This window comes from Atractosteus spatula, chromosome 12, assembly GCF_055471065.1.
Source record: "Atractosteus spatula isolate fAtrSpa1 chromosome 12, fAtrSpa1.hap1, whole genome shotgun sequence".
In the NCBI taxonomy this organism is placed as follows: Eukaryota; Metazoa; Chordata; class Actinopteri; order Semionotiformes; family Lepisosteidae; genus Atractosteus; species Atractosteus spatula.
In genome coordinates, this window is record NC_142717.1 from 37156887 (window position 1) to 37173847 (window position 16961).

At 39.7% G+C, this 16961-nt stretch overlaps 1 protein-coding gene across 1 annotated transcript; it reads left to right on the top strand.

The window, feature by feature from the left end:
• Positions 1-4: 4 nt before the first annotated feature.
• On the top strand, positions 5-16676 carry lrp12 (low density lipoprotein receptor-related protein 12). The gene is made up of 7 exons (XM_088929117.1): positions 5-1184; positions 9412-9468; positions 11535-11670; positions 12405-12607; positions 12947-14048; positions 14494-14626; positions 14870-16676. Exons 1-7 carry the CDS (start codon positions 1112-1114, stop codon positions 15716-15718), a joined length of 2553 nt encoding a protein of 850 aa, XP_088785243.1. The 5' UTR covers positions 5-1111; the 3' UTR covers positions 15719-16676.
• The last annotated feature ends 285 nt before the right edge of the window (positions 16677-16961 follow it).

Here is a 16961-nt window from a genome sequence, read left to right on the forward strand (position 1 = left end):
TTGAGACCCGGCTGTAATAACATACGCCGACGTAGCTGTAGATTCAGCTGTTCGGGCCCTTAGTGGTATTGGGCTGTGTGTGGGTTTTTTTTTAATTTTTTAAAATTAAAAATTATTCGCCTGTAAAGAAAGGTGTTTTTTTTTTTACTAAAACTTGCGAGCTCTTCAAAGCGGAATCGGCGACATTGTTAGTACGACAGGATTGTTATTTAACTGGCATCTTCGTGAGTTTTTATTTTATTGTATGTGCTTGCTGATGGTAGTTACTAGTAGCCTCTGAGACCGTGTGTAGGCGTCTCGGGAGGGGGGGAAAAAAAGAGGAAAGACGAGAGCAGTTTGTTTAGGTTTTTGTTTTTTTTTTCTCCCCCCTGTAGGATTGAGAAAAGGGCATACGGTTCCCGACAAGACCTGTGCCTGTTTCAGGAGTAATCGTTAGGAAGAGAGTTTTTTTTCCCCCCTCTCGCTTTGCCATGAAGGCGAAACGCGGAGCTGGAGAATAGCACAAAGGAAGGAGGAGAGAGCACGGGGGCTCGGTCTTTGTCTTTCACCAGCGCTCTAGAATGAATGACAAGGTGGCGGAACCTCTGAGTGCCCGTGGTAAATCGGTACTCCTTCATGGGCATTTATAGGTAGAGTAGTTAGCGGCTATAGGCGTAGAGTAGATCTAGATCTAGCTGGGACACGATCAACGTTAATGCCACATCTGGGGGCTTGCTCTATTGTTTTTATCACAGTCCGGAACATCCCGTAGACTTCTTTTTGAGTTTGAGACGCGACACGCTTTTGGCTCGTTTTCGGATTCCCGGGGCGGAGATTCAGAGCAGAAGTGAGAACTTGTGAATTTGCGTGACGGGCTTACCAGAGCAATATGGTATGTCATCACGAAACCCTGATAATGTGCTGCTAGATTTTAGATAAGAGCGCATCGCCGGCATTTGAGCAGAGGCCGTTACTGTCCATTGTTCTGACTTGACGGACGGACCACAGTTACACGTTGTAATAAGTTTCTTTTTATGTATACAAAAGAATATTTGTATTGGAAAGACAGAGACACGACACCCCTTACAACAGAATAGGTACAAAGCGTTTTTAATTTTCATCTGTTGCTATTATGGCCTACAGTTTGGGCTCACATAGGATATTATGGAGATATGTTTGCTTGCTCGTCGGCTGCAGCGTCATCGGTGAGTATCTTCCACAGTTACACTTTATATATAATATATTTTGTGTATAAGGTATGTATTGACAGCAGTTACTTTAAGACGAAATAGAGCAACCAGTATCGGTTCTTTGTTCGTATCTTAAACCATGTTCCCCGTAACAATAGGTAGGATACCGCTTACAGCGTTGTTCGGATAAAACATTTGTATGACAGCAAATAACTTATTAAAATATAAATGGATGTGAACCGGATGAAAACCGGCATTCTGAAAACACTGAAATTGCGGTGGTATCGTCTTAGTTTCAGAAAACAATTCTCTTAAAAAAGAGCCCTTCCTGAGGAGTTGTTATAATATTCATTGCGCCCTGAAATCCTCTGGGCTTTAAGAGATATTTCCATAACAAAGGATCGTTAAATGTTAAACTGGGTTTGTGTACCTTCGTGGTTACAGCAACCCACTTTGTATCATTTTAGACTCACTTGGAATCTAACACACTAACCTGAAGTGTTTGCTGTACGGACTAATAATGCTTAGGTTAAAGTACTTTGTGAAATTAAGGTCTTTGTTCAAAGCCGTCTGAGACAAGCGTTCAAAGCGTCGTTCCTGATTCTCAGTCAAGTTACGGCTCTTCTCTGTTGACTCCTACTTTTTTTAAATTAACATTTTGTATTATGATTTAAAAATGCCATTGTTCAAATCTTAATGTGCTGGGAGACTGTCGTTAGAGGCATATATTTTATGACGCTATAAACGTTGATCGGTCCTATTTGAACACACTGTAGCACTGTCTGTTCTGAGCAGGTTTTGTGGTGCAAGAGATGACTTTTCACCACCTGATGAAGAGGAACTATAAAGCTCACTTCTTTGTTCCCATTGGTCTGTTAAAGTGTTAAGCTTTTGTTTAAATGCCAAAATGACAGTTCTAGCAAGCCTGTACAGTAAACTCAGTTTTTGTTTTCTTTCTAAAAAAATACACAAAAGACTTAACAGCTATTCTGAATCTTGTCTGCGCGGTAAGAGATGTCGAAACACTTTCGGAATTTAGTTTTTTTTCCCCACTGATGTGCTCATTCTTGCTTTAAAGCTTTTTTAGCCTCTTCCCTCTTTGGTTTCTCGTTAACAGTGATGTAGGTGTTTATGTAATGGGAATCTTTGACTCACTTTGCATCTACTGCTCCATCTTTAAAAAATCTCAGTAACTGCATGGTATTGAATCTCTGCCACTCTGCCTCTATTACATTGTTGATCTCTTTATTAAATTAACTGTGGGATCTCCATACTTCAGACTAGGCTTTTAGGTGCTTTGTAGTCAACTGTACTTTTTAAATTGGTGAAGGCTTGAAATAATCAAGTTCTAAAGACTTGAAGTGGAAACCTAATTGCATCCAACTAAGAAAATAATTAGGTGAACTGCTGAACTGACTAACTTAGGTTGGGGAAAAGCGATCCTGGAAAGACGTCCAGGTGCCGAGTTTGAGACTCTTGACCTGAGAGATGGAGATCATTCACATCGGTTTGCAAATGGGTTTCGAAGTGGGGAAGCTCTTAAGTTGAGGTGATCAGAACAAGAGCTTTGTTTGCGTCCTCTGGTGCTGTAACCCTAAACTTAAATTAATGAAGTGCCAGGCAAGATGTGTGTGTTGTGGTCTCATCGCTGCTTCTCTGTCCTTGTTTAATCCATCCGTCCATTTTCAAACCACTTTATCCAGTACAGCGGAAGTTGGCGCCTATCCCAGCAAGCAACAGGCGCAAGGCAGGACACTTCCTGGATGGCATGCCAGTCCGTTGCAGAAGTCACACAGGCACAAACACACATGCACGCGCATACCTGGGACAATTTTCCAAGAAGGCAATTATCCCACAAGCGTGTCTTTAGACTGTGGGAGGAAAACGGGGTCTGAAACCCACCTGAACGCATACAAGCTCCATGCGGATAGCACCCCAGGAATTGAACCCAGAGCCATAGCTCTGCAAGGTAGCAATGCAAACTGCTGTGCCACTGTGCCGCATGGCCTGTGTTATTCTGACTTAAAACATCACCATCATCTCGATCAATGGCTACCCTGTACCTAACCTACACGCACCAATTATATTTTTCCAGTCTGTGCTATTGCCCATCTATTCATCTTTATATAAAATGTGTTCTAATGCCTGCACACCCTGATTGGTCCCATTAAGCCAATGATGAGCTGGTTTATGTCATTTAAACCAACGTTGAATTGAAAAATGTCAGGGACACTATTTTGTTTTACATTGAAGACCAAATACAATAGTTGTATATGTGCGTTTGTTCTCGACGTTACTTGTAGAGCTGTATCGGGTTACATTTTGATCGTAAAAGTTTCTGAACAAAGATTTGAGCCTTATGTAGTTACTGTAAGATTTACAAATACCTGTTTGAATGAATTACTAGTGAAGAAATAATGTGGAAGAGCACTCATTTCCGACTGCAATGAAATCAGATATGCATGTAACTGGTGGCATTGGTCAGTACAAATTTGTTAATTGTGATTATGGGAGCACAGTTAAAATACCTGACATACATTAATAAAACACGATTTAAGCCCAGTCCACATTTTTGCAGGTTACATAAATGTTTGCATAATACTAAATGCAGACACTTGTAATTTAAGACTGTAAGCATCTTTTTCCTGTCATCTGGCACACATAATGTTAATTAACAAAAACAATTAAATACAATAGCAAAGAAACCATAAAAGAGCCAAATTATTGTGTTGGTTCGTTTCTTCAGCTGAGGGAGAACTAAGTAAGCTAAGCCGTCAGCTATTTAAATAAATGCAAATACAATGAAAATGCCACAGCACAATTGCTCAGTTAAAACTTAATGTAATTACTCATCTTTAAGTTTTTTGAAATTTCTGTCCAACTCCTTGTAATAGCGATACACCCAGATTGCAATAAACGTTCCCAGTCCCACAGCTGCTGTTTAAGAACTTGCCAGTCGTTACCACTGCCAAGGTAATCTTTTTTACAATGAAATTTGTGTAGTGTTCCCTTCCATGCAAATTAACATACAATCACATTTTGCTCAGCAAGGTCTAAACATCCAGTGTGAATCTCCGAAGTACTGAAAGAACCACTGTAATCTGAGAGCACATTGTTATATTGCAAGCATTTAAATCATCCTGCAAGTGTTATACACTCCCAAAACTATATTGGTTTTCTTTTCTTTTGACAAAACAGAGCTTCTGGTCATTTTACTAGCCGTGCTATAGCCTTAATGACCTAAAAACTTTTTTTTGTAAGCCTTTATAAATTTAACAACATCGGTAGGACATCTACGATGGGACTTTTATCCTGTGACCCATCTGTTTTTTTTTTATTTAAAAATTTATATACTAAAAATATAAAAATACTGTTTCTCTGGTCATGGTGATCAGATTAGGGAAAATGAGCTGCATCCCATGAAGTGGCAGATGTTGTTTACCTCGTGATTTTGATGTTTCAAGCATTTGCAGTCCCTCCACTAGTATTAAATTGATGAGGAGGTTGATTTATTTGGGGGGGGGGGGGGTTCTTTTGTGCTCTCTGCATGGCAACACGGCTTTCACTGTTGCCCTCTGTAGTGTGGGGTGAAACAATAAGATAAAAATATTTGACAAGTACCCTTTATCATCTGTCACAATTAAATGATTGTGTAAGTGGAGTGTGCCTTTTGTATTGAGAAGAGAACCTTCACCCTCATTGTTCTGCATATTTTTTTGTTTACGGCATAATCCTTTTTTCAAATACATCTGAATATAAAAGTAGCAGAGTTATGCTATTGCCGTCTTAAAAGCCACATTTATAGCTTTTAAAGGCCAAGACATTCAGTATAATTTAATGGCAGAAAAAAAGCCTGTCTTGAGTATTGTCTCTAGGAACAACAAAAAAGTAAAAGATTACCAAAGCATGAAAAATTCTCCAGAATTTCAACATTAAGAGGGTTGTATCTGCTTTTGGTTGTTTGTGTATATTAATATTAAGACTAACTGTAATCCATTTGGGATTATTTTACTTAAGGTGCTGTACTGTGACTTTTTACTTGTACTGTATGATGGTTATCAACCTTAAGATTAGTGTAAATATGGGGTTGTGAAGTCAAGTAATAGCAGTGTGACATGAACCAGAGGACACAAGTGGAAACTACATGGAAGTGCATTTAAAAACAAGAACTTGAATCACTTCTGTACACAAAGGGTATGCCATCAAGATACCTCTACAATATATAATTATATCATATCTGTAATTGAATTTTGTAAAAAATGGAACTGAAATGTTTTGTTAGTAAACCTACGAAGTAGATTTCCTCTAATTGGAATCCTGCACTGGATAATCTGGCTGTGATTTTTTCAAGTAGTAATTCATTATATGTGGCTTTTATTAATTATTTGATATGAGATTGGGTATCTTTATACTAAGTATAAAGTATCTTTATACTAATGCCTATTTGGAAAACCGGTATTTATAGTCACATGCACAATCTAAGTGCTATACAGTACATAATTGACCAGACAGAAATGGCTATGTTAAGAATATTTTATACATTATTTGCATGATTTTGTTTTATATTAAAATGTATTATAGCTTCTGTTATTAGCGTTGGCTTTCTGCTAAAAGAAGCCTTGGCAGGCTTCTTGAAGCTTTAGCCAGATATGGCCTTTGTATTATTTATTCTTTATAGGTGACAAAAGACCATGGTGAAAATGCTTTTAACTTTAAAAATAACTTGTGCCGGTATGTCATTTGTTGATGTACAATTTTCAGAGTTTTAATGTAACTAATCAAAATTTAATTTTGGGCAGAGCGGTGGCTCTGTGGCTGAGGATCTGCGCCTGTCGCTGGAAGGTTGCCGGTTCCAATCCCACGGCTGGCAGAGGAATCCTACTCTGTTGGGCCCCTGAGCAAGGCCCTTAACCCCAGCTGCTCCAGGGGCGCTGTATAAATGGCTGACCCTTCGCTCTGACCCCAAGCTTCTCTCTCCCCATCTGTGTGTCTCATGGAGAGCAAGTTGGGGCTATGCGAAAACAAATTCCTTATACAAGAAATTGTATATGGCCAATAAAGTGATCTTATCTTATGTCATTTAATTCTGTGATTTGAAGATATTGCTTCTTACTGTGCAAAACAGACTGCAATGGTCAAGGTTGTTCAGAATTCTCCTTCAGGTTCCTTTCAGCTGTTCATTTACCTGATGTGACCTGAAGTCATTTTTTATTGTTCTGTGGTTGTGATACTTTGGTATTGGATTGTAAGGGCTGTGTTATGTGTGCTGCTATGCTTTATTTAAGGCAGAGTTACCTTACGTGTATGAAATGACCAAATGTACCACATCACTGTGCTTGTGAGGTTGTATATATAAAAGGCGCTTGGGTTCACTGGTTTTAATCATACCACAACACTACAGCCTTTCAATGTGATAGAGAATGCACTTTGGAAAATCTGGTTGCTGGGACATTCAGGATTCATCCATTCACCCTTCATTTCTGTAGTCCAGGAGCTTCATCTGCTGACAGTAAGCAAATGTGACTGAAAATCTTAGTCAGTGACATGGATGTAGGACCCCATAGGGAACACCTGAGTGATCACTCAGTGAACAATTTCTCTGAGCAGATCTTGGAAGAATTATCTGGATAATTACAGTAAATAAAAATACTTAACACTTCATATACTGTATTTAGCAAGGTGCGTATGAATGTTGGTATAGAAACATCTTATTTTATACGGGTCAAGTTCCTGTAGTGGAGCTAACATTTGTTTGTTTTTTTCAGTTAAGATTGTTGGGGTTTTTTTGCTGACATGTACAGGCGAGTCAAACTCAGCTTGGAGCCGTGTTCTGGGGTTTCACAGTTGGGGAAGTTTCAGTTTCTCTTTTCACAGAACAAAGTACCTTACGTTACTGTACATGCAGGATTCCCCTACTGATACAAATGTCTAATACACAAAGAATGCAGATAAAATTCCCCTAAACCTTAGTTATTTTATTTGATATTGTATAGTTGCTTTTGATTTAATTCAGTTAGATTGGAGTTTTTTTCTATTTAGTGTCCTAATGTAAAAGGTGCATGTTTGCTAGAAGCTCTTGAAGTAATTTTTTCTACTTTTTACATGGGGGGGGGGTGGTAGTGTGTAATTTCCCATTTCCCAAAAATGTTTAAAAACTCTTTAGTAAAATAAATTTTAGTAGGATAGCTCTGACATTCTCTGCTTTGATTTTTATGTTTCTTTATTCAAAAGCCAAAAGGAGCTGAAATGTTCAACCTTGTTGCATTGTAGCTGTCAAAAGCATTCAAAACTGTTCGTTGCTTTTATAATTAAAACCTAAGTGTCGCTTCAGTAATCCATTTTTCTGTATTATATCAACCCTAATCCCTATGTTTTCTTTAGGGAAATTGTTTTTTTAAGCAAATGTCAAACTCCCCAAGACTTCATGAGTGATGTTGCAAACCTAAGATTTGGTCTGTCACATTTTTTGATTGCGGTTGCACAAACTATGTCAGCAGTATCTCAGGGTCGCTGCTTTCAGGAATGAAGATATTCAGTGCTGTTTTTCTTCTTTGATGCTGACGTTGTCGTAAAATTCTTTATTGTATGCACTTCTGGCTCTGTATGTTCAATATGTCAGTGTCAGTATCTAATCTAGACGCACGTAGGCTCTATATGATCATTGCTATCCCTGAAGAATACAGAGCTATTCCTTTTTAAAAATTGACAAGGATTTTCTCCTATAGGTTAAAAAAGCAAGCTTCAGGTAGTCATGAGTTGAGCTGTTCTTTTTTAGATGTGATGGAGGAACTTCACAAAGTGTTTTGTATATTGCCTTGTTAATCTTGGTGTATTTAGCATGTGTATATGACAGGGCACAGGTTTATGTCTTGTTCCAAGGACAGAACACGAGAATCATCAGAAGCTTGCTCATAGTACTGTAATTTGCCACAAGTCCATGTCAGATTTGTAATATAAACCAGAACATTTCCAGTCCGGGTAAGAGGGTAAGAGATAAAACCAGCTCTAGAAATCCTCAGTGTAACTTGCCACAAACTTATTAACCGACTGGTGAGGGAATGGTTTTAAAAATCTGTTTTGTAGAACCACTAGTACCATGTTTTTTTAGCAAGCAGAGGAAAAAGTTTTATGCGCATTTGAGTTCAATGGTGCAAAAAGGCTACACAAAGAAACTTAGATTTCATTTGCAGTTTTTTTCTGCTTAACAGACTAGATTTTTGACCGTCCTTATCTATGAGTTTCTATAAAGACAACCATTGAAAACCCACCCTAATTATATTTCTGAAGCACTTTAGTGCTATCCTGTAGTGGAATAAACATTAGCTAGGGATAAGATGATAGATTTTCTAGCTGTAAAACACTTCATTCTTCATCTTAACAAAACTTAAAATCACAGGTGCTTTTTTTTCTTATGAGTTAGTGTTATATATTGAGAACATAAGGTTTCCAAATGAGAGGCTGTTTGGCCGATCTAGGTCATTTGTTCGATAGCATATTCTTCTATAGTGATTCAGAGGGTCTCATTCAGGTGTTCCTTGAAAGAATTCGGGGTTCTGCTTTAACATGATGATTGGGTAGTTGATGACAGCGTGTGGGTTTTTATATAGACATTCAGTAAATTAATGATTTTGTCAACACATTTCATAGAATATTGTATTCCTGGAATTCTTAGTCTTTCATGCCAATATCTTTTTAAAATTTGTATTTGTATAATACCTTCCTGCCATTTGTGATTGCCAGATTGTAAGCCGGCAGTTGTCCAAATGACGCTAGTTAGCATTTACCTTCTTTCAGCAACAATCTGTTCCTTATGAGTGAAATGTGAGGCCTGTAAATCTGCAGATGTACTTTTTTGGTTTATCTAAGGACCTCTCACCTAGCAGTTTTCTAATTTTTCCCAGAATACCAGTCTGTCTTTTCTGATCATGTTGAGCCTTTCAGTCAGGAATTGTCTTTGAATGTTATTAGGATTCCAAAAGTTGTATTCCAGAAATAGATCTGCATTTAGATTTTTAGCTTCGTAATATATAAACATTGTAAAAAAACATTGTAATTTTTTTCTGCTTGGATTAATGTATAGATGAATTGTTTTAAATGTTTGATATTGCTTCACAGAAATCACGTTGCAAAGTTAATCACATATTTGCTTTATTAATAGGATGCATGGCTGATTAAAACTCCAACTCTAATCCAGACTTTCATTAGGAAGCATTGAAATTCTTTTTTTTTCCCTCTTATTTAGGAAATGCAGTTCATGCGGATCACAATGAAAATGTATATGTTCCTGGTATTTCAAATGGTAAGTAATTTCTAGTTATGTTCTTGGGGCTTGTAAATGTCATGCGATGTTTCACATGGTAAATATTGAGTTCTGATAGTTATTACATAAAGTGATTTGAATAGAAAAACACATTTGCATTACACCTAATATGCACATTATTAACTACAGAAACCCTGAAAAGGTAGTTTAGCTCAAAATACGGTTTGATTTTTAAACTGTTATATTGTGAGTGTTCCCTACTGGTCCTACTAACACCTTACAGGAGCAATAGTTTTTCCCAGGAGGTCTCCCATCCAGATACTGGCCAGGCTCACACCTGCTGAGCTTCAGTGATCTGCCAGTTTTGAGTTACAGGGTGATATAGCAGCTGGCTAAATTTAAAAGAGACCTAAAATTAAAAAAAAAGTGGTTATCCATTTTGTATGATTTTGTTACATTTCTAAAGCTGCCAGTAGTTTTCAATCTGCTGTATTATATGCCACTCATGTTTCCAATAAACTTTTTTATTTTGTTACGATCGCCTGTGTTACAAGTATGCAATTTTAGTTCTACCCATGGCTATTTCTTCACCTACACAAGAGCTCTTGTTAGTGTCAATCCATCAGTTTGTATTTCATGGAGTGCTTCTCATTTTGAAGTTGAATGAATTGTTTGCTGTAGGGTTAAGGTTCAGGAAGGCATGTGTAATAATACAAACAATGATGGATTGACATAAACCTGAGTAAACCTTTCAGCTGAGATGGTATGTTCAGACTGCAGTGTTTCTCAATACCAGGGAGGAGCTGGCTGCCTTCATAAACTGTCAGGAACCCTTGCTAAAGTGCCATCTATCAAACAGCATAAAACAGACATTTGTCAAAATCACAGTTTTATTTTATTGGATTAACAACATCCTCAAGACTAATTCAATCCAGACAATGCTTAAATGTCTGCAAGATTATATCAAACATGTATGGACAGAAATAATTACCAAGCCATGACCAGCATGGTAGACAATCTGTACTTTAACCAAACTTTAACTGTAGTCTGTATGTTAAGTTGTCATACAGACTGATAGAAATTGTCAGTCTATTAACTCGCTATGCTGCCAGTTCAAATTTGACAATTGCCAATGAGCATGGTCTTTCTTAACAGTGAGGGGGAAAAATTACAGCCATTCATGCAGGATGCCTCTGTTTGTCAGAGGTTTGGGGGGAAACTTTATTTTTCCCGGACATTTCTTTGCAGAATGGTCCCAATGGAGTAATGTTTAGGCTCACAATGAGCAGTCAGTGGGTGTATGTGAAATTCCACTTTTACATTAATTGGGTATAAACATTTTCTTCATTGCCAGTCTGCGTGTGATTCCAAGCATGGACTGGTTGTTGGGCTAGTGCAGAAGATTTATAATACTGCTGCTTTGTGTTTTCCCCTGAGGCAGGGGTCTCAGACTCATTTCATGGGGAGGGGGAGAGTGTGTTCTGATTTGAGTTCCAAATTCAGCAGTCGAACACTAAGCCTAATTATTTTCATACCTGGACATATCCTGGCTTTCTTAAAAGTCTTTTACAGTCGATTACTCAATTCATTCACATCATTAAAAGCACGGTTACGTGTAAAACGTCAAGCGCTTCCGAGCCTGGCTAGAAGTACTGTATTACAATTATGCAGTTCATTCAATAATCAGATCAACTGGCTCAGGCAGAACAGAAACCAGAAGACACTAGGCCCTCCAGGAATTATCTGAGGCCCCGGCTGTATGTTGACATAGATATTCTTGAAAAAAGCTGTAACACACCTGCTTATTTTACAGGGTTTCACATTTCTTGCTTGGCTTGCTAAGAGGAGAGCTGGGTTCTCTGTACTATTCTTGGGTGATGTTATTTTAGTCTTTTTAGCACCCTAAAAGTAAACTTTAATGATTTTTTTTGTGGTTTTCACTAAGGGTAAGTTAATACTGCTTTTTGTGACCTAGTATTCAGTGGAGAATTCAGCCAAAGCCACTTACCTTTATATTGTTAATAAATAAAAGTGAACTTCTGTAAAAGGACTGCCATTTGCTGTAAATACGCCTGATTGTTTGATATGGTGTTCTTTGATTGCAGTGTGCGGAGATGTGGCCGAACAGATAAGAGCATCAAGTGGTGTTATCACAAGTCCCGGCTGGCCCTTTGAGTATCCATCTAGAATCAACTGCAGTTGGAACATCAGAGCTAACCCAGGAGAGATCATCACTATTAGGTATTTGTTTGTTTTCAGGAGTTTCTTGCTAAAATATTCTTAAAATAAGTTGTCTTTCCCATAACAACTTGCTATGTCTATTTGATCATGTGTATTTTTTCATCATCAGTCTAATGCTGTTAGACTGACACTGTTGTCACTTAATACCAAATGGACAATTATACAAGTAGAAAAAAGTGTGCATTTGTAGATCTGCTTTGTGATTTTGTCTGAAAAGGGGAACTAAGTTGACTTTTATACAGAAAATACCTTTGGATGGCAGTCCTATATGATGCAGTAACTGCTCTCATTGACAAATATTAACTTTGTAATTGTGAATGACCAGGAAAAAGAAAAACTTTTTATCTTGTGTAAGAGACTAAGAATCTCTCATCTAATTGAGTATGTTATAAAAATCCAGTTATTGCTTTAGATCTCTGATTTTTACAGGTTTTATATGTATTCATATATATATATACACTGTAGTTCCTTCACATGTATACATTTTAGATACAGTTCTAAGAATGAGACAAATCTATAACCATACTAACAGATACACACAGTTAAACTTCTTTCCAAGATCATATTTTACCTCTTGGTTTTTAATCCGTCAGTCGTTAGGCTTAAAATATTTTCTTGCAGTTTTTTTTTCTTTGCAAGCCCCTTAAAGTGAATGTACCACCCAGTAAAAACTCTTGAGCTTGTATTTGTTTGTCCTCGGAGTGGTGTGTTGATTAATACTGTATGGGATTTAGTTTTCAGGATTTTGAGATCCAGAGCTCACGCAGATGTGGGTCTGACTGGATTTCTATAGGCACGTCCAAGAATCTTGATGGCTATCGGGCCTGTGGGTCCTCCATTCCAGCTCCATACATCTCGTCCCAGGACCACGTGTGGATCAAGTTTCATTCTGACGACAGCCTAACTGGAAAAGGTTTTAGGCTGTCATACATAACAGGTAGATCTCAACTGGTTATATCTCGAGTGGCACCGTTTTTCTGATTTTATTAATGTTTTTAGCAGTATTGGTAGCATTGCAAGTAAATAACCATTTTTTGCAACTTTTTTTAAATTCCTCTATCTGTTGAGCAAGTATAATGGTTGATAGTTTTCAAAATAATAATTAACTTGAAGTGGCCGAAGCAGACTGATCTAGACTAGTCTCACAAGGACGTCTGGTCTGTGACACGCATGTTGTTGTCCGATACATTGATTTGCCTTATGAGCCAACTGGCAGTTTCTCTGTCTTTATAGTTCTGTTGAGACTGGCCATAAATTACGCTGTTTTCAATTTTAGGAAAATCGGAAGAGATCAGCTGTGATTCCGACCAGTTTCACTGCGCAAATGGAAAATGCATCCCTGAATCTTGGAAGTGCAACACAATGGACGAATGTGGCGATAACTCAGATGAAGAGCTGTGCTTGCAACCCAACCCCTCAGCTGCCTTCTCCTTCCAGCCCTGTGCCTTTAACCAGTTTCCTTGTCTTTCTCGCTACACCAGAGTATACACCTGCCTTCCAGAATCTTTGAAGTGTGACGGCAGCATTGACTGCCAGGACTTGGGGGATGAGATTGACTGTGATGTCCCCACTTGCGGGGAGCTGCTTAGAAACTTCTATGGTACCTTCAGCTCTCCCAACTACCCCGACTTTTACCCACCTGGGAGCAACTGCACCTGGCTCATTGACACAGGTGACCACCGGAAAGTTATCTTGCGCTTCATGGACTTCAAGCTCGACGGCACAGGTTACGGAGACTACGTCAAAGTGTACGACGGGCTGGAGGAGAATCCTCGTCGCCTGCTGCGGGTTTTGACCGCGTTCGATTCGAGGGCTCCGGTAGCGGTGGTATCTTCCTCGGGGCAGATCCGCGTTCATTTCTACGCGGACAAGATCAACGCTGCCCGCGGGTTCAATGTGACCTACCAGGTGGATGGCTTCTGCTTGCCCTGGGAGATCCCTTGTGGGGGGAACTGGGGCTGCTACACGGAGCAGCAGCGCTGTGATGGCTACTGGCACTGCCCTAATGGAAGGGACGAGGTGAACTGCAGCACGTGCCAGGAAGACGAGTTCCCCTGCTCCAGGAACGGCGCGTGCTACCCGCACTCCGACCGCTGCAACTATCAGAACCGTTGCCCGAATGGCTCCGATGAGAAGAACTGTTTTTTCTGCCAGCCGGGGAACTTCCACTGCAAGAACAACCGCTGCGTGTTTGAGAGCTGGGTGTGCGATGCGCAGGACGACTGTGGGGACAGCAGTGATGAGGAAAACTGCCCGGTGATTGTCCCCACTCGGGTGATCACGGCAGCCGTCATTGGGAGTCTCATCTGCGGCCTGCTGCTGGTCATAGCCCTAGGCTGCACCTGCAAGCTTTATTCCTTAAGGATGTTTGAACGCAGGTACACACAGGAAAAAAGATTGATTTTACTTTTTTTGTCATACATCATCTTTTGACCCCTATGCATAGATCCTTTTGAACCTTTCGTTCTGCTTGAAGTTTACTTGATAGACCTAGAATGTATTTGAATATTTTGAATGGTTATTTTAATATATATCATTCACAGATGGTATGAGGGCGTTTTTTATATTTTTGGTTTGGATTTACTCTTTGCTTTGAGCTATATAGAAACATTTAATCAGGGACTTAAATGAACCTAGTCATGAATACACTTCAACTGGAGCTGAATTTTTTAGGGAACAATCTAGGGGAAAATCCTAGAGAATTATTTGTCTAATCTTATGTACCATGGCAAGACTGATTTTTTTAATATCCTTAGATTCTATTTTAGGTTTCACATTTTTTCTCGACTAAGTCCGTTCTGATTTGCACTTATCTCCTCTTAGATCGTTCGAAACCCAGTTGTCCAGAGTGGAGGCTGAGCTGCTGAGAAGGGAAGCACCCCCATCTTATGGCCAGCTGATTGCTCAGGGTTTGATACCTCCAGTAGAGGATTTCCCTGTGTGTTCGGCAAATCAGGTTAGTACAAGAACAGGCGCTGTTTCTGGGAGCAAATTGTATGGCAGAAAACATGCATATGCAAACCAAAACTTATTAGACTATAGTTTATTTTTTGGCTTTTTCTCACCTTACTGTTGAGATGCTGTTCTGTCAGGTGCTACTTAAAGCATTTGTGTTTGAACACCCAAAAAAGCTTTTCAGTTAAACATTTAATAGTTTGTCAATAAAAGGGCTGTATTACCATTAAGTTTTTTTTCCTAGGCATCCGTTTTGGAAAACCTTAGACTAGCAGTACGTTCCCAGCTTGGATTCACTTCAATCCGGCTTCCAACATCGGGGAGGAATAGTAACATCTGGAGACGCCTCTTCAACTTCACAAGGTCTCGGCGCTCGGGATCGCTGGCCTTGGTGTCTGCAGATGAAGGTGCTGGCAACAGCAGCACGGCCCATGAGGCTGAAAGGATTGGCCCCCAGAGGGGGCTCCTCCCCCTCGATTCTGATGACACGGACACGGAAGGCGACAGGCGCGACATGCCGGGTGCGGTCGGGGGTTTCGTTGCCCCGCTACCTCAGAAGGTCGCGCCGGTGTCGGCGGTGGAGGCCATCGTCTCGGTCTCGGTGAGCTCAAGTCGGCAAGCGAGCAGGGATCCCGCGGAGAGCGCGAGGGAAGCCGGAACGGCGGAGCCCCGGTGTGCCGCCCCAGGGAGAAACCAGCTTTCCAGCGCCCTCAGCCGAGTGACCCGCAGTCTCCGCTGGGTCCGTTTCTCGCTGGGCAGATCCAGCTCGGCCAGCCAGAGCCAGAGCCCCTTGCGACACCTCGACCACGTGAGCGGTGGGAGAGAAGATGACGACGACGTAGAGCTGCTGATTCCCGCCTCCGATGCGGCGTCGGACAGTGACTTGAGTGAGTGTTCTAGGCCTCTGCTAGAACCCACACCAGAGCACGGGCGCGCGCCAGCACAGCCCACAGCACCTCGGGCTCGGCCGCCAAGTAGAGACGGACCCTGTGAACATTGCGGCATGGTCCACACAGCTCAGATTCCCGATGCCTGCTTGGAAGCCATTGTCAAAACTGAAACAAGTGATGATGAGGCATTGCTGCTTTGTTAGGTACTATACTAAAATCTGGGCACGATATAACTTTGGGCCCGGTGGAAGCTTGCCATGTTTTTATTTTTTGTCTTTGGATTTAACGTGTTATAAAACTACGGCGTAAAAGTTGCCTGTAGTTGCATACTCGTCAGTACGTGTGCTCCCCAAAACTGTATGTATTTTCAAGTTCACTGAAAAGGTGAAGCAATTATAAACATAACCCTTTAGGGAGGAGATGACGCCACATTCTTACCTAAGGAGTGTGAAATGAGATCTTTTGAAGACTGCACTTCTGATTTATGTTATACATAAGCAATGGTCAGCTACAATTTAAATGAAGAATGAAATGCAACCACAGAACATGCAGCTTGTCTTCTTTTACTTAAATGCATACATGTATGGAGAGGTATATGTATGAGGACGTTGAGAACACAATTGGACACATTTCACTCCAGATGACTCAAAAGATCTTAAAATGATCTCGGGCCTAAGCAAAGCTTAATAGTTGAATTATTATATTGTTTAACCTACTTTTATTATTTAAATGTTGTATTTATATGGTTTTCAGCCTCAAGTATTGTTTCAATTTTCAAAATACACCGCCTGCCTGTAAAGGGGAATGCACTAACACTGGCTTACCATTTAATGGTAACACACTTATTTGAATATTCTCCCCATTACACACCCTGGAATGGTACAAAGCTATTTTTACATGTGTAAACATGGAGTTTAGATTTTTATTTATCAATAAGGACAACAAGTGGGATAAAGAATGATGTGTAACATTCACTACTGTTTATTTATTGTTTCATTACTGTTTTGGTAATTAAATATTTTGGTACTGAGCGTGTACAATTTTAATTTTGGTAGATGTTATTTGAGAAGCATGTTAATGTCTTGTGCATTTCTGTTAAGTGATATGCTGTTATTAAAAGGTGTTTACTGAAATGAGAAAAAATAAAAGTCTAAATTATGATGCTTGTCTTATTACACTCAGTTTGTAAACCTCATAGTTTCATCTTGTTTTCACATTCAAATAAATACTGCCGGTATTTTTTTTAATTGGTGATGCACTGGCCAATCATATACAGAGATCAAAGCACTTCATTGTTTGCTGGGTTATCATCAGTGTAATCATATTTCTTGAAAATATCCTGCTTCAGAAAGTTACTGTAGTTTTCTTTTAAAAGAAACTGCTCACCCTTTTTGATTCCCCGAGTTTGTCGTGTGGTTGCACCTGCTCCTAAATCACTTGTCTCCA

Coding starts and splice junctions, on each gene's coding strand:
- lrp12 (XM_088929117.1), top strand. CDS start 1,112: ATGGCCTACAGTTTGGGCTCACATAGGATATTATGGAGATATGTTTGC. Junction 14,049..14,493: donor TTAAGGATGTTTGAACGCAG/GTACACACAGGA, acceptor ATCTCCTCTTAG/ATCGTTCGAAACCCAGTTGT. Junction 14,627..14,869: donor CTGTGTGTTCGGCAAATCAG/GTTAGTACAAGA, acceptor TTTTTTTCCTAG/GCATCCGTTTTGGAAAACCT.